This window comes from Argopecten irradians, chromosome 15, assembly GCF_041381155.1.
Source record: "Argopecten irradians isolate NY chromosome 15, Ai_NY, whole genome shotgun sequence".
Lineage (NCBI taxonomy): Eukaryota > Metazoa > Mollusca > Bivalvia > Pectinida > Pectinidae > Argopecten > Argopecten irradians.
The window spans coordinates 17,159,270-17,182,270 of record NC_091148.1 but is presented as its reverse complement, the minus strand read 5'-3'; the positions used below and the strand labels follow the sequence as shown (position 1 = coordinate 17,182,270).

General features: G+C 33.9%; 2 protein-coding genes across 4 annotated transcripts in view; both read right to left on the bottom strand.

Annotated features, from left to right (window-relative positions):
* The window catches only part of LOC138309742 (zinc finger C2HC domain-containing protein 1A-like), a 30,916-nt gene extending 25,154 nt beyond the window's left edge, over nt 1-5,762 (bottom strand). The window contains exons 1-2 of one of the 3 annotated variants that reach the window (XM_069250960.1): nt 5,186-5,762; nt 668-691 (exon numbers count right to left, since the gene is read on the bottom strand). In XM_069250960.1, coding sequence (XP_069107061.1) covers nt 668-691; nt 5,186-5,201 — 40 coding nt within the window. In that variant the 5' untranslated portion in view covers nt 5,202-5,762. Of the gene's footprint in view, nt 1-622; nt 692-5,185 lie in introns of all 3 variants that reach the window. The other 2 variants (XM_069250962.1, XM_069250961.1) reach the window with 2 other exon arrangements.
* Nucleotides 5,763-15,035: 9,273 nt separating this feature from the next.
* LOC138309384 (protein cereblon-like) lies at nt 15,036-22,737 on the bottom strand. Its single transcript, XM_069250573.1, has 6 exons — nt 22,608-22,737; nt 21,168-21,314; nt 20,850-20,905; nt 20,006-20,085; nt 17,467-17,558; nt 15,036-15,768 (listed from the first exon to the last, which is right to left on the bottom strand). The coding sequence occupies exons 1-6, from the start codon at nt 22,726-22,728 to the stop codon at nt 15,725-15,727; spliced, it is 540 nt and encodes a 179-aa protein (XP_069106674.1). The 5' UTR covers nt 22,729-22,737; the 3' UTR covers nt 15,036-15,724.
* Between the last annotated feature and the right edge of the window lie 264 nt (nt 22,738-23,001).

The window sequence follows — 23,001 nt, the reverse complement described above, 5'->3', positions numbered from 1 at the left end:
TTTAAAGATGGTAGTCTATTTCATCCCTATGACCTTGAATGAAAGTCAAGGTCATTCATTTTGGTGAAGGTAGCCAGATTGCTACAGCCCCAATATCAGGTACCTAAGTCTCTTACTTACTGACAAGAAGGTTTTTGGTTTTTTTTTATATTTTTTTTTACTTTGTCAAACAATATATCAATTTTACATTAATTACATAATCATGAAATATTAATATAGTTATCTTCCATACACATATTTCACTCAACCATTCTTTCGTTCATCAGTATAATTACTTTGTTTGATTTTTTTGATAGAGAGGGAGGGGGAGAGAAAAAATAAAATAAAGAACAAAGAATTGGGAAGGAAAGAAGGGATAATGGGATGAACTAGAAAGGAGAGATTGTAAAGAATAAGAATTAAATGTAGATATATTCTTTTACTGACAAGAAGTTTAGTATTCTAAAATTGTAGCATATTTGTCCCCTGTGACCAATGTTGACAGCCCTTCATCCCAGCATATTACAGACTTAATAACAGGTGTCCAGGCCTCTTCATTATTCACAAGAAGTTGTTTTAAAGTTTTAGCCTAAGTGACCCCTGTGACCTTGAATGAAGGTCAAGGTCATTAATTTGAACAAACTTGGTAGCCCTGCATCCCAGCATGCTACAGATCAAATGTCAGTACCCTTGGTCTTTCGGGTCAGATGATCTAAAAATAGGCAGAAGAAAATATTTGTAATGTAACATAGCAAAATAAATATGATCCAGCTATAAAATAAATGTTTATCAAAAACATGTATATACAATCAAATATATGACTAATGTACAAGATTACCATAGGATTTAAATCTTCATGTGAAGTGGACACACCCATAAAAGTGATCAAGTTTAAAGTAAGGTTCTCATAATAAAGCACTTTGCATTTAAATTGACAACAAAAATTTCTACTTGTCGATATTGATATACAATTTGTACATGTACCTGGTTACAGGCTTCTGACAGTTTGCTATCATAAAATACCTTTTATTTTTACATTTTCACATTTCATGTGCCAACATGCTACAATATGAAAGATTTTACCATGTTTTATAGATTTAAATGTACATTTGTTAATAAATTCAGAACCAACCTTTACACTGTGAAACAGGAAAAAGGTAATGCTATATATTGTCATCAATCACTTTAGATCTAATCTATATCCATATACACCACAGATATGCATTTGAAGGACAGAACTTTCTCAAACTCATGTCAAGAATTAGGAACTACTTAACATATTTCAGTTATTTTCAGAGTTTTCTTCAGCTAATATATAAACTCTTTACTATTAATTTAATCATCTTAACAATGACCAAAAGTCTCAGAAAAAAATATACAGGTATAAGAAGTTACAATATAAGATAATTAAATGTTGATTTTGTAAATGAATTCATATCCATTTTCTTACTGACATTATTTGTTGTTAACCCCTCAAGTTGACAATACGGATTCAGTAGTTAATGTACCCAAGTAATATGTATATATCTGTTGAGTAGAACGTATATTGACTCTCCAATGTAAATGTCCTTTACAAAAAATCTACTCCGATATCTCATTGGCAAACAGACCTTTAAACTTCCACTTCATAATCAGTGAAACTAAAAGCCAGGTAATATACACAGCTATACACTCAACCTTATAGGTACTAAATTACCCCTACCATATCCTTACCAGTGAACCCTATCACATGTTTGCTCCTTTGCTGTTGCGAGGACATAAAAACACTTCCAAACAAACCCATTTATCATGGCTTTTATACAAGATCAAAAATTATACATCTAGACTACATCTAGTAAGTTCATGCTGATCAATTTTATCAAAAGTGTTTTCAAACTATAGATTTATTATCCATTTATGTCTTGACATTTTAGCAATTTTGAAAGATGATTCTCTATAAGTTCAGTTGATCAATTATATCAGATTGATAGACTGACTATTGCTAACACTCAATGTAACATAAAAACATTAATTACCAAGAGTACTTGGCCTCACCTTTCATAATTTTACTCAAGGAGAACTCAATCTAGATAATGTCTGTTGTTTTAAAAATCAAATATAGGTCTGTCCCCTTAAAATATTTCCTCTTTTCTTGTATGAATTTTTAAGTGATGTCATACAGCAGCCTTCTCTATTTCATACATATTACATTAAATCAATTAAAAGTTAGGCCTGAAAAGGACCTTAGTATGTGAAATTTATGTAAAAGAAATTTATAGCTACATGCACATGGTCAGGAATTTCAATGATGTCAATTATATTTCTTAAAAATGATTTAAAAGTGGTATTGGATTGATTTTTTTCAAAGGGAATATTGAACAACAGTTTCATGTGATAATTTGCTTCATGGCTATGTGTGAAAATTGGCTTCAAAAAATCGTCCCTTTAAGTACATGTAATCTAAATGGTTGATCTGCAACAAAATGTTAAGTACTAACACATTTTGTAAAGGAACAAGGGAAGTACACATTTCCTGTCAAGTATCCCAACCAGAAATCAAACCCGGACCTGATCATCTTCTGCATAATAATTGATAAACTAACGCTCTCTCGACTGACCCAAAAAAGAACTGAATTTAATGCTATACTCAACCCACACTGATCTGCTCCTTCCACACTGGCATCTTAGTTAGGCCAAAGCACTTAAAAAGTGTATATAACTTCTTGACAGTTGGTAGTGAGTTTTAGAGAATTTGTTCTAGTTATAGTGTTGGGACAATTGTCTCTATAAATTAATATCAATGGATCTGATTAGATCAATAGATATGTCAGAGACAATTGATTGAAACCTTAAATAGTCTCTATTGATAGTTCAAAATAATTCATTCACATTTAGATGTATTACATGTATAAAGAAGGGTGGAGCACCAACATTAAGAATCTGTAAATTTGTATTTTATTATTTGTTATTTTTTGGTTTACATCTTTCAAATGGCTAGGCCAACTGTCATCAAATCAATAATTTCACATTTATTGTTGCCAAATCATGTAATCTAAGCAATAGACGGAGCAAAATAAGTGGACTTGAAGATATTATTTTGTATTCAATTCTTAATTATTCCCTTGCATAGGGCCTTAAAATACAATAAGTGTATAACAAATTATGCTTATACGAAGCAATTTCGTTGGTTCGAGAAGTCCCTTATAACTGTATTTTACTGTATATACAGTACTCCTTCTTAATTTTTTTCATAACATGATGCCTCATCAACCAATTGAACTATAAATAATCAATGTGGTTTTGAGTGTTCGATTAATGAAATGTGTTTTTTTGTGTCCCATTTTCAACACTAACTATAAAGATTTTGGACAATGAATCATCTAATTTATGATAATTATATACACATTGTACAGTTTTTACCATGTACTTTGTTAACTTGAACATGTATGTTCATGGCCTACATATGTATATATTCTTGAATAAATTTTGTGGTCAATATACATTATGTAGGACCTGTTACCATTCAAAAATGACCATGAGTTTTCCCAGTTGGTAGCAGTTAATTTTCCAAATTGATGTTTCAAATTCAAAATTTACCAGGTACGGTGTAAATATACTGATGCATTAAAATGATTAAATATCACAAAAGATCTGACCATATGCATATACTTATAAATAAAATGATTCTATTAGGTATGAAATCAGTTTAGTAACTGCATGCTTATTGATGTAAATAGTGAAATTGAATGTATATGTATTCAATTTCACTATTTACAAATTAAAATTTTCAATTCCAAAGGCCTCTGCGACAATAGGTCTTGATATTATAAACTCAAGGACCTCAGTTTACTGATAATTCAAAATATTTTACTGATCCTAACTAAATTGTAATCTATAATTTAAGTACAACTTTCAAATATAATCTGAACTCAATACTTGAATACCTCAAAGCAACATTTTGATTTTACTGTTTATGATATTTCCTTTCAACTGTTCAATCTCAGAATCTACATGTATTTCATTTATATTTTCAGATTAGTGAGCCCCCATAGACTATCCGTTTTTGGCAAGTTGGTAAAATTTTCACTCGCCAAATCAAGAATTTGCTTGCCGTCTTGAAATTATAAAACAACAAAATTTATTTACTTACATGTACTGTAGATAACAATAAATAGTGAACATTTTTGCGTCACTTTAGTGTAGTGTAACAACAATTCATTGTCAGAATGTGGCACTTTGTATCATTTATTTGCTTATTTCTAAGCTCATATAATGAATAGCTGGATTGATAGTCGTATATGTAGACTAGATAACTGCCATGAAATAATAAGTCACTTTCTCAGATTCGTATGGTACAGCGTTTTGGCCCTCTGACTGTCTCTTTATTGAAAATGACAAACCATACACCCTCTCGTCAAAAAATTGCAAGTACAATATTTTTTCAATTCCCCATTTCAAAATTCAACTTGCATTTGGCCAGTTGGTGAGTGTTAACTTCATACCCTGCCATGCACTGATTCATCATCGAGTTGTGTCAAGAACTGTTAGTGCAGATAAAGGTACTGTATATATATCTAATGGAATGTACATATAAGCATATACAATAAGGGAATCATTGATTTTCACACACATGTTACCTCAGTGGAATGTCAATTTGTTATTGTGTTTTCTTTTTAAGGAGCGGGCTGTGGCAAGTTAAGACTGTCAAGTCTGATCAATATACATACACAATACCAGCAGTGAAACACCAGAAAAACTACATTTTAATGGTCTATTAACATATTACAATGGGTGATTGTTTCATTTTAAATCAGGAGCAAATTCATGACCAAGCTAGCCTAAATCTCTCTAGCGTTTGGGAACAAAACTGTCAACATGAACAACATATAAAAATAATTTATCATTAAATATATGTAAGATCATTAATAAAATTTGAGATAAAAACGGCCAAATATTAAAAACTGGAGAAAACTGACGTATGACACGGGATAGGTTACAGCACTGAGCCGGTAATGTTTATGTGTGGCCTTAGCTACCGGTCAAAAACGTATGTGAACTTGCCCGGTGCATGTTTTGAAATAAAACACAAAACAGCACAGTAAATACAAAATCTGCAAAGGTCATTAATGACCGTTACGTATTGTACGTATTTAAAAGTTACGACAACATTTTGTTAAATGGATGAGTCAATTTTTTGTAAAAATGGTAAGCGAGTAAAATTGTTTACCTTCGTAGTCCGCCATCTTGTTTGTACTAATGCAACCTCCGCAGTGAATGAAATGACGACCAACGACAGGCTCGTTTTGGAGCGGATTACAAGCGACGCTTTACGGAAAATTTTAGCGGGATAGACAACTCTTCAAGTTTTTCGTGAATAAAATGCAAGGACTTTAGCTCAAAAAATTCCATATTTTTTTTTTCAAATCAGCCTGCACCATCTGCATTTGCTAAAAGTTTTCCCCACAACCCTGATTCAAATAACGAAGCGGATTTTGTTTTTACTTTTTTTTTTACATTTTTTTTCTTCTAAAACTTTACAGTTCAAAATGTAAGGGATTGCTGTTCTAATAAACCGCCATAAGAATAAGGGATCAGTGTGCTTGATTTTTATTCTGCTACAAATATTTAAGGTGGGCATATTCCTTGCGAACTTAGTTAATTACTTGTATAAAATTTCAATGTAAAAAATCTACAAACATAATTATGAATCAATCAAGTTACAAAATACTTGAATCTAGTCAGTTTTAGTAAAAATTAAGATGGAGAAATAACGCTATACAAAGAGCAATTTGCACGTGACTAAATAAAAAAATAATGTGTGGCAACTATATTTTATCTATTTCTGTTAAGTGTTTATATCTTAAATTTCATTATTAAAGAAAATTTTCTTTGAGGAGGCCTTACGCTTTAAAAAACCACTGTTATAGTACAAAGAATAATTGTCGCACGGCCACATTTCCAGGGATTAACCACAGGGGGCCAACTCAATGAAAATGGATGTTGTCATACATTTTTTTTTTTGTATTTGGAGGATGTTTTATAGTAAATATCCCGATTTTTTAATAATTTTTCAAATCTCGTATTTTTTGAAAAATATCACATGACTGTCATATATACTCATCAGTCCATCCTCCAAATACAAAAAAAATGTATGACAACATCCATTTTCATTGAGTTGGCCCCCTGTGGGATTAACACGTTTCAGACAGAGTCATCAATTTCAAAGTTGTTTTTCAGAGAAAATAACAGAAATAGTTACATAAAACGAAGCGTAATTATCAATAAATGATGCATCTTTGGTATCACCACTGAGAAATGGGGTAAACTTTAACAACACAAATGTTTTAGGTATTTTTTTCAATTAAGGTATCAATTTGGGTACAGTATAAATTTGGGTACAATGACGTTACACAATCCCCAAGTTAACAAAGATTAAAAGGCATTTAAAAAGATAAACGTCTAAGCTTAGTGATCAATATGTTGTATCTGAATCGCGCTTATATATATGCAGAAACCACATTCAAAGAGCATTTGCTTTTCAAATATTAAGCGGTTTACACCAAGGGGAAGTCCTTTGTCCATCACTTTCAAATTGACAAAGTTTGTAAAACAAAAAACCTATACACATAACATACAAAGACATTGAGTATATAATGTTTTTTTCTGTCATCATATCTAAAATTTGTTCTATCACCAACTTACAAATATGTAAGTCAGCACTTGATTCATATATATGCCTGCATGGTCGGTCTTGCACCCTCCAACAACCATCCAAATCAATCAGTTTGAATCACCACCAGAAACTTCATAAATAGAGAACAGGGCATGATGACATCATTGCTACGTACAGCAGCTGGGATGAGAATCACTACCAATCAGGAGGGATAAGATTCGACTAATATTGATGTACAAGATTTATATATATATAAATCTTGTACATCAATATTAGTCGAATCTTATACCTATACCACCAGGCAATTCTTATATCTATAACACCATGCATTTTTTATAGCCATCCCGTCACAGCATTATCTTGTACAGAGGGTCTTCAAACCAAGGAGATGACATGCCATCATTATACCATGATCCCGGAAAGATGTCTACAACACATCATTTCTCTCTAAATCATCCGAGACTGGAACAGACTTCCAGAATCATCCGCCAAAGCAAACAGTCTGGACGGATTTCGCAACATACTATACCTACTGTGTTTTTTGCCTTTGCCAGCCTCATGCTGCAGAGTGTAACGTTCTTTGGAGAGTCAAACTCTACACATGGAAGACGATTACCTTAAACCAACGTACATCACAAAATGGTCTTAGGGCACTCTGGTCAGGTCCATTGTTATATAATCTGTAACTTATACTCAGATCCCTGTGAGGTACATGGGAGATAACTCTGTCCATTTGCAAAGATATAACTGATACTTTGACTAAAGTCACACATAAAACAAATAAAAATTCTCGTAAGATTTTACATGTTGATGTATGCAAACACATAATAGTAATAGACCTGTTGGTGTTGCTGCTTAATCGTCGTCGTCATCAGCCATGTCCCTCCGTCTTCAAGGGTTTCAACCATTATCCTGGAACTTTCTGTGTATGGTGAGTCAATAGGCCTAGGGACGACCAATCCCTACTCTGCGATGATTGGTATCCACAGCTAGCAGAATTTTCCAACTCCCCCTTCCCCAAACTCTCTAGCGGCAGTCTTTTTCGTTTTTCCCGTGATTATTGGGGCTCCAAACATCCTAAAGTACGACTGACTTGGTATTCTCTTTTCCCGGACAGCGATATCCGCAATTTTACAGATGTGAGATTTTTCTATCCCAACCTAGGCTAAAGACAGTCTACACGAGATATTGGATGTGCTAACATAGGGTAAGAGAAAACGAATTATTCACCCTTAGCTCTTTGGGGTTAGACGTGAGATCTCAATCTTCGAGTTAAGATTTTAAGCTGTTAAACACACGCCAAAACTTCATGTTTTCCATCTTAACCATCGGGTTGATATTCTCTTACCCCCCACTCCCACCCAAGGGATGAAATTAACCCGACATCCTATTTCTACCGGAGGTTCCAAGCCTGCTGGTCTTTTCTTCCACATTCGCCCGACAACTCAGCATATTTTGTTCTTTTTCTACTCATTGACCGATTCTTATCTCTCAGGGAACAACCAATTCCACCATTACCAGCTTCTTCTGGCTTATAGGTATCAGCACTGCATGGTCACAGTACTGTCTCCATCACCTTTCGGAAGGCCGTTCCAAGCCGACACACATCCCCCAGTCTCCTGTACAACATAGAATGTCTTGATTGGTCTTGTTTTCTGTTTTCACGGGTGTTTTCTGGTCTTTTGAAAGTGGATAACTGTTGGTTCTTTATGTATTCCTTTTGTCTTCTTCCTCTCTCTTTCCATGGTGTCCGAACACTTAGTCATGCCTTCAAGCATTTGATTGCTCTTGAGTCAGTCCCACTTCATACGAAGACATCATATGTTCTTGGCTTAAAGCATCGTCATCCTGCTGGCATGAACCCATCACTCCCCATCTGTGAAAGTTAGTTGGTGAAAGAAGTAAACGCGTATCGCTCAGAAGAACTAGTGCCATAGTGTGTATTTCAAGATCTCTGCCCAAGACAATTTGCTTTCTTTTGTTTCTGATCTACAATGTAGTCCATGCTCCCTGGCTTCCCATTTCTACTCATTTTACTCTCGCCTTTTCTGCCTTCTGCCTAATCTCTTTTTACTTGCTGTATTCTCTCTGTTACATTGGCTTCTTTCCATCTAGTTGTCTGACCTCTTCCCAGCCCCTGTCTTCCTATGCAGACTGTCCCAACAATATGCATGTGGAGAAGTCTGCTCTCTGCCTCAGATACAGTCTTGCTGGCTGACCACCTCCTTCCTGTTCTCACCTCTACTCCTGCTTGTCTTACTTTCTCGTCCCTGGAGTCTTTGAGTGTCACAAGTCTTGCTTTTCCAGTCTTGAACTCCTCCACTAATGATGTTAACAGAAGCTGTAGTTTTGATGACCAACTGTTAGTTCTTTTAGGTGAGAAGCACTGAGCAATCCAGAGCCATCTTAAATGATGTTTATTCATTCGTCTCGTTATTCCCTCAATAGGAAAAACTTGTATATAACACCAATGATTTATATGTTCTTGATAACACCAAAGCCAAGGTAGCTGTGTCAGTAGTCCTTGTTGGAATAACCATGCCTTGAACATCCCTTTCATTGAGTTGGCCCCCTGTGGAACATCCCTGGTAGACCAGTCTTGTTGATATCCCTCAAGCCTTCAAACGCAGATGTAAACAATCTTTATACAAGAGGTATTTCACTTTCAATATGTTTTCAATAAGGGATTTCCTTGGTTACAGAACATTGCTGTTACAGGGATCTTGGTTCCAATATGTCTTAAGTTGTATTATGTTTTAACTTATGTTATCGCTCCCTTTGTTTTGAATGGTCAAGCAATTAGATCTATGATTACTTTCAACAAAACACAAACTCAATCAAAATATATATATATACCTATGATTTTTATTGATAAAAACAGCATTTGGAACGTATAAAAGTAATGTCATTCACAGAAACTCTTAATTAATGCACAATAAACCTCCAACACTGTTAGCGTCTCTTACCCTTTTTATATTTTAAGCGAATATTAGCCCAAGAGCAAATATAAATAGAAAATACAATCAGTTTTCTGAAACAAAATCTGAATACATTCTTGTACGGAGTGTTTGCATCAATGAAGCCAATAAAGCAACTGTATATTTTCTAGTAAGTGTTTAAAAAAACTGTTTAATAACCTCCTTGACACCCCAGGGGTTACTATCACCAACAACTGTATATTCCCTAACAAGTATTTTTTTTTAATTTACTGGATAATAACCTCCCTCACACCCCAGGTTTTTCTATCAACATCATTGTTACCGGTATATCCATCCCATGACTATATGCCAACAAACCTGAAGAATATTCAGCAGAAAAAAAATATACCAATCACAGGCCTGCAGCGATTTCGTTTTAAGATTAGCCAAAAAATTATATGTCTATTTAGGGTTACATTGGCTAAAAAAATAGGGTCAGTAGTTTGATAGTTTTATCATTTTATTATTTTAATGTGTCTTTCACTCTAAAATAATGGCCGGAATCTGAGTCTGAGGTGGAAATCCTGACTTTTCTAAAAAAAAAAATCCTATAAAAATGGAAAAAAATAGGGTGAGGGGTAAAAAATCGAGATCGGTTGGGTAATCCTAAACAGACATATTATTGTTTTTGCAGACATATTATTTCTTTTGGCCCGACAGAAACAGCATTACCCACCTTCAAAGCCACACAATCAAACAGTGTACCGTTGATATACATCAGAGTAACAAACTATCTGTCTCATTTGTTGACTCACACAGAGCCTTCAGTTTCACTATGACATGCAGCCCTAGGGGTGAATATAAAAACAGTGACAGTAACCCCTGAAATATCAAGGATGGGGTCAGATATGAACACATCAACATTGATTGCAGTATTAAAGGGAGATAATGATATGGCACACACAAAAAATTAAATACACACACAATTGACCCTTTCAGCATAAAAATACAATTTCTGGGAGACAAAGCTATTTTTTCGAACTTTTTTTGGGAAGTAATACAAGGATAGGATCTCTCCATATCTAAGTCTATACTGAGTATTATTTTTATGATTCCATCAACTTCTATATATATGCTACACCACTGACAAACAGTATATTTTCCACTATAAAATACAGGCGTAGACTAAGTACATGTAGTGTTTTTCTTCAGTTACAAAAGTTACTTACTTTACGCCATTACCACCGCTGAAAAGTTTGAGCTTAGAATTTTACTTTTAGAAAGAAATATTAAGAATACCTTATTTCATACTGAAAAATCCATTGCACTATGTCCTATATGGAATGAAGCACTGATTGTGCATACACCAAACACAAAATAAAGTAATTTATATATTTCTGTTTGTGTTAATTAGACATAAACGTACACGATTTAACACCAATTATTGTTGAAATGACGAGTATCTTTTATGCTCTGTCGGCGGTGGAGGATTTTTAACCAATGATAACAGAAAATTCTGAAAAACTGATAACCAGGTGGGCTGATTATATAGAAATCTTGAAACTTGAAAAGTGCACAGAAGGCTAAAAATCTACACAACAATTAACTCAGTTCAGTATCAGATCAGGGGAGATAACTCCAAGTCATGCCATGTATGTACATTTGAACACAAACGTTTGTCAAACATTTCTAATTTTTATATAAATTTTTCATAAAAGCTGTACAAATTACGGAAGAACAAATAGAAGAAAGAAATATTGTGCACTTCAAAAAGGATTCCTTTCATAATTTTTTTTAATTGTTTTTCAGGTGCCTGAAAAAAATAATTTGAAAGTTTAGATAGCAAAAGTCCAAAAAATCTCTTTGACATACACTCTGACCATTGACATTTAAAAAATGTAACAGTTTAAAGAAAAAAAAACATTTTACTGATAAAATGTGTATTAAAGCATTCTGTAAAAATAGTTTAACTATATATAAAACTCTGCAAATGTCTTCTGAAAACAAAAACCGTTTTTGTAGACATATGTATTTATTAATATATTAACAGCATCATAATATTGCGATAGATATGGATTTCTGAGACAATAATACCAATAACATTTAGTCATTTCATACACAATTTTATACACAAACAAAAATTATCTATCAATCTATATTTAGCAATACAGCGGTTTGTAATTAATATTTATTGTTTATGAACGACTTGGGTTTTAAGTACAATGTACAAAAATACCATCAATAAGTCCCACCTCCTGGTTATTGTAACGTCATAAAAATCATAGAATACCATGATGTCGCAATCATAATCACAGGAAGTTGGAACTAATTGAGAAGAAGTCATAGTTGACCAAGATTATGTTGGTATCTAGAAATTGACATTTTTAGCATTTTCGCTTTACAGAGTATTTTTGCCCTTGTGTGTAGGTATAAATTGGTCCAATTGAAATATCTCAAGAGATACTTGAATGTAACATTATGTAATTTTCACTTACGAGTTACTAGTAAAGAATGTAATTACTTCCAATTCTATACTTACCATAAAGGCAGATAGATTGTTAACACGTTCACCTCTGAAACTTCATTATGGTCTAGTCTTTGACTTAAAAGAGACTATATGAGTTAATGCAAAATGGAAAAGTCAAAAAAATGGCAATAAGTATAGATAGTTAACATGAATTTCCTTATGTCCTGAAATAATATATCTGGTATAAAACATAAACTGCACAATATTATAAATAAAACAGATTTCTCTTATAACTTGTTTTTGAAAGTTCTCTTTAAGAAACACAAAGTCAATATTCTTTTTGTTAACATTATTGCCAAAACTTTCTTCAGGGTGGTGTTCTATGACCATCATTTTTTCTTGTAATTTAAAACATGCACAATAGATGATAATACATTTGTCAAAGGAACTACATAACCGGTATCAGATATAGAATTTAAGAACCTTTGGTTCAGTCGATATAGTGTTATACTACCCTGGTTAAATTTTAAAGAATGACCTCGGGCTACACAATCAGTATTTTCATTTAATTCTACAAAGGTAGTATACCACCATATACTGTGATTGATAGATATATCAATACATGCTGAAAAACATTTATTACTTTGGTTTGACCATTTGATTAATTGCATTACTTTTTGAAAAAATAAAATTAGATTTCATTGAATCAAAATATCATGATGCGACATTAGCACAATACATACACACAGATCTATATATTTAACATCTAAATAATTTTACAACCTCTTCTCAAATGATCTACTTAACAAGACTTTAACAAAACATAGTTCCTATATAGAGACACAAAATTTGCAAGTTTATAAAAAATATACATGTATTACATTTTTATACTGGAATCATTATCAGATATAACATTTCTTTTAATATATCTTTCGTATATTAGCCCCATTTAGGATAATCATAAACAAAGGATATTATATACATTTAAAATGAGCAATCTATAACAAATCCAAAAAAGATAAAATTTGGAAACCTGGAATTGTTTGATACTTTGATTAAGCATCTACCTGCTTAACAGTGAATACAATGCTATTTAAAAGAAAATGCGCTTTGAAAAGTGGTCCGAAGTTGAGAGCCAATCAGAATCATGAGACCTTTGAATTGACCAATCAGAGGCGTCGTAGGTGTTTACACACATGGAGTGTGTAAATATAACTGATAACCAACTGCTAAGGAATTTATCAAATGGTTTTTCCATTGTGAAACATGCATAGTTATGGGATAAAATACTGTAATTGCATTTCACAACAAGAGGCCCATGGGCCTTAACGGTCACCTGAGTTAGAATATATAATAAAACAAATAATGAAACAAATTAAAGACATATAAACACTATATGCTGGGCCTTGAAGTTGGTCAGTGATTTATAAATTTGACCTTTTTAGACTATGAAGAGTATTTGCTTCCATCAAACCTGTGAACTTAGAGGTATTTTTTGAAATTTTAATCAATTTGACCCTGTTTGGTCTGCCTCTCTGGTCCCCCAGGGGGTCATCGAGGACGGATATGGATGTTAAAATGCTATATCTTAGGCTAATAATTCTAATCAAGTTTGACTAATTTCCTTCGAAAATTGGGCAAATAATGTTCACAAATATGTTTTTCCTATATAAACTAAAGTAAACTGGACCCCTCCCAGGGGGTAACATGAGACCCCAAGGTCATATAATTCACAGTTTTTATAAAACACCTGAAGACCTATCCATCTATAATTATTTGATTCTACTATATCCAGAATTTTAAAAGATTTTTGAAGTTTTAGCCTATTTGACCCTTTTTTAGCCCCGCCCCTCTGCCCCCAGGGGGTCGGCCAGGACCAATGTGGATATGATATTAAAATGCTATCTCAGGCTAATAATTCAAACCAAGTTTGACTCATTTCCTATGAAAATTGAGCAAAAAATGTTCATTAATGTGTTTTTCCTATATAAACTATAGTAAACTTGACTCCCTCCTCAAGGGGGAAACAGGAGATCCCAGGGTCATATAATTTACAATTTTTATAAACATACTTTAAGACCTTTTCATCTATAAAGTGTATTTGATTATACCATTTCCAGAATTTTAAAAGAATATATCTTTGAAGTTTTAGCCTATTTGACCTTTTTTGGCCCCGCTCCTCTGCCCCCAGGGGTCGGCCTTGACCAATATGGATATGATATTAAAATGCTATCTCAGGCTAATAATTCTAACCAAGTTTGACTCGTTTCCAATGAAAATTGAGCAAAAAATGCTCATAAATGTGTTTTCCCTATATAAACTATAGTAAATTTGACTCCCTCCCCAGGGGGAAATGTGAGACCCCAGGGTCATATAATTCAAAATTTTTGTAAAGGACCTTAAGACCTTTCTATTTATGAAAAGTATTTGTTTCTACCATTTCCAGAATTTCAGAAGAAGATTTTTGAAGTTTTAGCCTATTTGACCCTTTTTTAGCCCCGCCCCTCTGCCCCCAGGGGGTCGGCCAGAATCAATGTGGATATGATATTAAAATGCTATCTCAGGCTAATAAGTCTAATCAAGTTTGACTAGTTTCCAATGAAAATTGAGCAAAAAAATGCTCATAAATGTGTTTTCCCTATATAAACTATAGTAAACTTGACCCCCTCCCCAGGGGGAAACGTGAGACCCAGGGGTCATATAATTCACAATTTTTGTAAAGGACCTTAAGACCTTTCTATTTATGAAAAGTATTTGATTCTAACATTTCCAGAATTTCAGAAGAAGATTTTTGAAGTTTTAGCCTATTTGACCCCTTTTGACCCTGCCCCTAAGGCCCCTGGGGGTCAGTCATAGAAAATTTGTTAACAGGATTAAATGGCCATCTCATACTGATAATTCTGACAACATTTGACTCATTTCCTATTTCAAATGACCAAATAATGCGCAAAAATGTGTTTTCTCAATATAAAGTATAGTAAACTTAACCCCTCCCCAGGGGAAACTAGAGACCCCAGGGTCATATAATTCACAATTTTTGTAAAGGACCTTAAGACCTTTCTATCTATGAAGAGTATTTGATTCTACCACATCTGTGAGTAGAGAAGAAGATTTTTGAAATTTTACTCAATTTTACCCCTTTTGGCCCCTCCCACAGCCCCCTGGGGGGGGTGGGGGACCATGTAATTCACAATTTTGATTGGCCTTATGCCTTAGAAGGTTTGTGCAAAATTTCATTGAAATTGCTTCAGTAGTTTTGGAGAAGAAGTTGAAAATGTAAATTGTTTACGGACATACGACGGGACGACGGACGACGACGACGGACGACGGACGACGACGGACAAAAGGCGATTAGAATAGGTCACTTGAGACTTCGTCTCAGGTGACCTAAAAATATACAGATCTTGTCAGTTTGATGATTCCATGCCAACAAAACTTTTACCATGGCCCTACCAAAATATAAAATCATACAGTTAAAAATTCACTCTTTAGCCTAGAAGAATTTTTTTATTTTGTCATACCACAATAAATTCAGTATATTAAAAAAAATACCTCAAAACTAAAAGGAAATGGAGTGAAATAACTTTGGAAATATCAAAAGCATCCAGGTTAAAGAATGTTACAACCATCACATATCATTTTATTGTAGAACCTTCTGTTGCATAGGGTTGGAGCTGTTGCTCAACTGTCCAGGGGCATTAACTCTGCTCAGAATCCATAGGCCTTTGGAAAATGGATCAATGACTCTGCTTCTACAAAAAGGAGAAACAAATACTATTAATAAAACAAAAGTTTTCTAGTCATTAAATTCCGCCTTTGAGAGAGTTAGCTCCAATGTGAGAAGGTATTCATTGTGATACCATTTTTTGTACTTGAAATTCACATTGTATTATCTTAAAAGTGTGATGTTACGCTCACAAAATAAAGACATAAAGGGCAGATAACTCTGTAATATGCAAAGACCGGATGCATTCATGCAACAAGACCAAAATGATTATGAATATCGTTATATAGATACATGTAAAAGAGGGAATGGGCTATTTCCATTTCACGAATAGAGCTAGAGTTTGTTTCCTCAATTTCTATCAGATAATATGAACTATATCCAATAAATATCAGCTCAGACAGGATAGACTACAAACTAAATCACTTCATGTACTGTTAAATGTATTTACAAGATACCAAACACTTAATTTTTTCATACATATTTGACCACTGTCGAATTTGGAAGTGGGTCAAGGTTATTCAAGTAAACAAACTTTAATGTATTTCACATGTATTTGTTCCTGTGACCTTGAACATAAGGTAAACAGGGACCGCAGAATCAAACCAAAAATAGATTCCTGGAAATCCCCTTTTGGGCACAAGATTTCATAGAGAGGTGAATGTTTAGGAGCCTGCTGATTGGGTATTCAGGGCGCATCAGTTTCAAATGTTTAATGTGTGGGTTGGGCAATACATGTAGATGTAAAATATGTAAAGAAATTTTAAAATTCTGTCAAGTGTGTGTCTGACAGGGGGAGGTAATCAATATTGGAATTTCATGAATATTTTGGTCAATTTTTGGTGCGGAATTCAACATAAGATGTAACCCCCCACATAAAAGTTTAGCAAGATGGTAGATCTTTATTTCTTTTTATTCACAGGTATGCCAGATGCCATTATTCAAAATTAGTGACAGGTGACCAGACTTGAAAACTCCATTTAACCTGGACAGTGGCAAACGTTAAAGATGCTCCACCGCTGACAAATGGTATTTTTTCACTATAAAAAACGGTAGCAGACGATTTAGTATTTTTCTTCAGTTACAAAAGTTACTTACTTTACACCATTACCACCATTGAAAAGTTTGAGCTTCTAATTTTACTTCAAGTTAAAAATTTGAAAAATAATTAATTGCATCCCGAAAAAATTCCGTGACACTATATCCTATATGGAATGAAGTACTGAGTGCGCATGCACCAAAGGCGAAATAAATTATTTTATATTATTTTTGTGTTAATTAGGCATATATATACACGATTAAACACCAATTATTGTTCAAATGATTAATATAATTTATGCTCTGTCGGCGGTGGAGCATCTTTAATATATCTAATATAGCGAAATCATTTGGTTCTGCGGTCTCTACAGAGCCTTTCATTGTTGAGCATGCTACAAATTCAATAGCAGGTTTCTATGTGACAGTTAGTCCTTTAGTTATTGACAAATTGTTTAAATATTTTAGGCTATATGACCCTTTTGACCTTGAATAAATATCAAGCTCACTCATTTAAAACAAGAGGCCCAATGGGCCTTAACACCACACGACAGCGGACAAACGACAATGATAAATATTGGATACTGTAATGTATATTTAAATGAAACGTCATAATCACACTACTGGATTCTTCAAATTTTAAACCTGGAACAGTCCATTGTGAAAACATGAGAGTGAGTAAGTAACATACCTTGTAGATCCAGTAGATTGTCCAGAACAAGACCATAGAATTCTTCTGGTTGGCCGTCTGTTGATGTTACCTTTGAATTGATTCTGTATGTCCTAAAAACATATTTTGTTTGTTTTAGTTTTTTTTAATTGTAAGACTGTAAAAAACCCAAATTGTCATAATATACTAAATACTATGTACTAAAAGTACACACATTATAGTAATTTTTTTAACTGTAAAAATGTAAAAACCACAAATTGTCATATTATACTAAATACTATGTACTAAAAGTACACACATTATAGTACTTTTTTTAATTGTAAGACTGTCAAAACCACAAATTGTCATAATATACTAAATGCTATGTACTAAAAGTACACACATTATAGTACTTTTTTATTTTTCATTGCCAGCATTAAAAAACCATTTTTTCCTACAATGTATCATGACATCCTTGACATTCATTAGTACTATTGAGGGGATACTATACCACTGTCATAGCAATACTCAAGGCTCTGTGTTGGGCAATAGATGAGATAGGTAGTATGTTTCTTTGATGTATAACATATATACGTACATTAGCCAAATTTGATAACAATATTATGTGTTTGCATGACTGTGTGGCTTTGAAGTTGGACATTAATGTCTACGTAATCTTATTCTTATAAGTAAGATTGTGTAGGCCTGTGATTTGTCAGTTTTGTTTTCCTGAACTGCCTTCAGGTTTGCTATGACATATTTTAGGTATGGATATAATGACAATGATAGTAATCCCTGAAATATAGGAGGATGCTTTGATGATCGATGTACCATTGAACCAGATGGAGGTCAAACGCTGGAGTTCCAAGAGAAGATTTCTTAACCAACAACCAGTAGATTAAACTGTCCACAGTGCTCTTAAAATACTCACCACCAGCCAATACAATATTAAATGTTTCACTAAATTTTGTCTTGGTGACTTATTGTCCTTACCGCATGTCTGATATATTTGTTAAGACTATGGGGTTGATAATCTTGTTGCCAAAGGGAGAGAAAATCTAGATAATATATAGTTTAGGTAGGGGGAGATAACCTAATGTTACTAGGGGAAGATAACCTAGTAAACTAAAGAAATTAAAGTAGGTGATATAATCTGGTATAAGATTTCAGCTCTGTTGATTTGTGAAAGATTTAAGTCGTACACCCCGTAACCATTTTTGACAGAAAATGGTTCCTATTACTGCATTGTTGTTGGGAAAGCTATGAAGGTGATTTATAAAATTCAACAAAATTAGACAGATTTCAAAACAGAGCAGGTCCCTTAAAGTACAATAAATTCTGCTAATCTCTGATGAATGCCTACTTGTACAATTTACAGCCAGAAGAACACCTTTTGAGCTATATTATTTTGTTTGTTTGATTAGTTTAACGTCCTATTAACAGTCAGGGTCATGTAAGGACAGCCTCTCATGTATGCAGTGTGTAGCGTGTGTGAAGTGCAAGGTGCATGTTTTTGGAGACTGCAGTATGTTCCTGTTGTGTCTTCTTGTATATTGGAACTGTTGCCCTTTTAATAGTGCTATATCACTGAAGCATGCCGCCAAAGACACCAAGCAACACATCCCACCCTGTCACATTATACTGACAACGGGCCAACCAGTCGTCCCACTCCCTGTTTGTCGAGTACTAAGCAGGAGCAGAAACTACCACTTTCATAGACTTTGGTGTGTCTCGGCCAGGGGACAGAACCCAGAGCCTTTCTCACAAGGGCGAACGATCAACTCAAGGCCAAAAGTGAGTCGGTGCCAAGGGAGGCATTAGGAAACATAAAGTCAGTTAGGAAGAAGAGAAAAGATAAGATTCTCAATTTAGTCGCCTTTTACGATCATGCAATAGGGGCAGCAGGTTCAATTCTAACGCCCTACCTGCAGGGCTCAGCTATCTTATATATTTACTAATCATATATTATATATCTCAGGCTTGTCAACATATAATTAACATTATAGTTTAAATTTTGGGTTGATCATTTTTGCCGCTAGACAATTCTCAAGGAGGAGATAATCCTGAAATGGCAACAAATGAGAGATAATCTGGAAATAGAAACTAAGGGGAGATAATCAAGTAATATCAACTAAGGCGACACAATCTAGTAATGGCATATACCCCTGGTAATGGTCTGGCCACAGGATCAATAAAACAGCCTTAGACTTTAGTTTATTTTTTAATTTTAAAATATTTTATTGGTAATACAAAAAATATAGACATATTTAAAATATAGATCATAAATATAATAAAGTACAATGCATTAGCGAATGCATTGGATAACAGGCAAAGCCTATACAAGTCTGTTCCAAGACTCTATTTTCACTTACAGTCAATCAATAATGAAGTCAACTATTTGTATCGTCATCTACGACAAGTAAGGTCTAAACCTAATTAGACAGTTTTAGACTTCAGACTGTGTCATGATCTTAGCTAGGGCCTAATGGTCAGTCTACTGTTTAAGACTTCCGATTGTTTCGTGGCCTTGGGGTCTGGTGTGTGGTCAGTCTAATCATATCATTATTAATTCCATACTCACCAGCCTGTGTGTTGACCACAGTGTGGACATGTGGTGATCCACCAACTATAGTTAGGAAACCATGTATCATCACTGTATTTCTGTAAGACAAAGCGAGAACTATTATTAGTGAGCCTTAGGCTACATAGACATCAAGATGTCAGTATTGTATAGTTGTTAAATTTTGAGATACGATGTGACATGCAAAATCATGATTTTCTAACACTTTTGCTAGATTTTAAGTTCCATAAATTATTAAAATCCACACAAATATCAGCAACTACACAGTACAGCGAAATGAACAAACATAAAAATTACAATTTCACACGGAAAAATGCTTTTGTTTGGTTTTACCTGCTATAACTTCATTTTAGTACATCACATGATAATTACTAGGAATGCGATTGGATAACAGCCATGGTCTAATTTGCGACAGTTCTCTGTCCTTCTTGACTATGAGAGACTATACCTGAATACGGGAACTATACTAAAGTATAGTCCCCCGGAAATGAGCACGCGACCAAATATATGACGTCATAATGAATGTCATGTGACGTACTAAATCTATTAGGGCCTTTTCCCTCGGGAACAGTTCTCCTATAGTGTTGTCTGGTTAGGTATAGTCCCCTCGTCTTTGGCTCGGGGACTATACCTCGCCAGACAACACTATAGGAGAACAGTTCCCTCTGGAAAGGGCCATAATAGAATATTAGGCTATTGATATCAATGTTCTGGTGTTATCATTGTCAATGATATAAACTTATTATTAAACTTATTTTTTAATCAATTTTTATTTTGGAGACATATTTGGCCTTTACAAGATAATTTGTACAATGATTCATTGACCCTGTTACCTATAACTTACTTGTAAATCTTCTATCACATCTGCTTTTATTGTTGTTATAATTTCAAAATGTGCACCTGAAACATTAACAACAGAAAATTAAAGAAAATAATTAACTTTTGATATGAAAGATAAATATGAATTTTTCTGTTCCTGTTTTTAACAAATAAAGATTACAATTCATCTGCAGTGAAGCACGTAAAGCACCTTAAAGAAATACTTTATGTCAGACTTACATGTGTTACACATGAAATATTTTCCAGGTAAAATTAGCCACAATTTTCTTCTTGAAACTGTGACATGAGATAATAGTTCTCAAGTTTGAACCGTTATACATACCGTGTGGATTTTTGAATTGTTGAATTAGAATTTCTGGAACACCACCTAGAGTTGAATTTCTTTGTTTGAGGGCCACTTTGCTTGGAAAGTTGATTAATTGTGACGCTCGGACAATTTCATGTCCACATTTCCGACACAGCAAGAAATCTTTGATATGAAAATAAAAGAATGAAGATATTGCCATAATGTCTGTTTGATAGTTGAGATGACAACAGATACCAAGGTAACATTTTTTTTATAATGTAGCAAAATTGGACTACAGCCAATGTCATGTAAGGACAGCCTTAAGTGTATGTGGTGTGTAGCGTGTACTGTATGAAGTGTGTGGTGCAAGTTTTGGGAGGACTGTGGTATATTCATCTTCTGTCTTCTTGTATAGTGGAACTCTTGCCTTTTTTTTTATAGTGCTATATAACTGAAGCAAGCCGCCAAAGACACCAAGCAACACACCCCACCCAGTCACAGTATATAGTATAAATCTGGGATCATACATGAGTGTTCATTTCATATGAGATTTTATGAAACGGGTCTAAAAAGTTTCTATTTTTGCGAGCCTTGGCAAGCAAAAATTAAAACTTCTAGACAAGTTTCATAAAATCTCATATGAAATGAACACAAATTTAAGATACTTTTTTTCAAATAACTCCATATACCTACATACCAAAGAATTTCACGTTAAAATGTATTTCAAAAATCCAGCAAAGGCGGCCATTTTGTCCCGCCATCCTCCTAATGCTACATTATTACATATGACAATTACAACATACAACAAAAGTTTTGTGTTATACTAAACAGAGAGTATGTCTGCAAACTTTTGGAGAGCGACTACTCCCATTTTAGGCCATTTTAGCGAGTCAAAAGTCTATAAAATTCAAAATGTCAAACATCTGACTTTATCATCAGAAAGAACAGGTCAGTATATATATGCAAAAATCAAACTTCAATTTCTTCATAAGGGGGTTACTAAGCAGACTTTCATTGAGGTTAAAAGTTTAAACACGGGTAATTACCCACATGGAAATTTCAAATGTCTGGTAATTATTTGTCTGCCCGTGCAATTTTCCGTTTCTACTAGTTTTAAGACCTGTGTAACCATATGTGATATGGTTTATATGTTAGGCCTAATAAATGCAGAAAAAAACATGATGATGTTAATAACCTGTTTGAGAATCTCATCTTAAATAAATATGGATTATAATATAGTAATATAGTTGGTTTTGGACTTACCAGTTGGCTAAATTCCTATAATGTAAAGTGAACATCACCAAGGAAATATTTTGAAAATTTCAGAAAATTGATTAGACATGTTTCATCTACTCATGTTAGCAAATTCTGAATGACATGAAAATCTTTCTGCATGCCTTTTACCTGTTTCCGGTTCTAGCAATAAAGTGAGAAAAAACTGTGAATAGCGAACGTGACATTTTGTGAATTCCATACCTGTTATATCATCTGCTACAGTTCCAACAACATCTAGACTAAAATATAGCGAAATCAACGTAAAAACATAATAAAACACATTCGAAGTCGACAACGGGCCCCTGTTAATGGGCGCTGCCATCTTGGACAAATGCATTGTGGGATTTGCTTACATTCTCCAAGTTTGACAGTTGTCACGTGGGCAACCGCATTTTAGGGCGATATAAACAATGGCCTTTCCATCCACTGTCGATCCTCCCTCGGTACTCGGTGTTTACTTCGTTGTTTCCCGTTTTATTGTATGAAATATAAATACAAATTTACAATGATAGGGTTCGATAATTACAAGTTGAAGTGACTGTAAGGCAAAAGGGGACATTTTAAAACTTAATGTTTCAAAAACGCACACGTCATG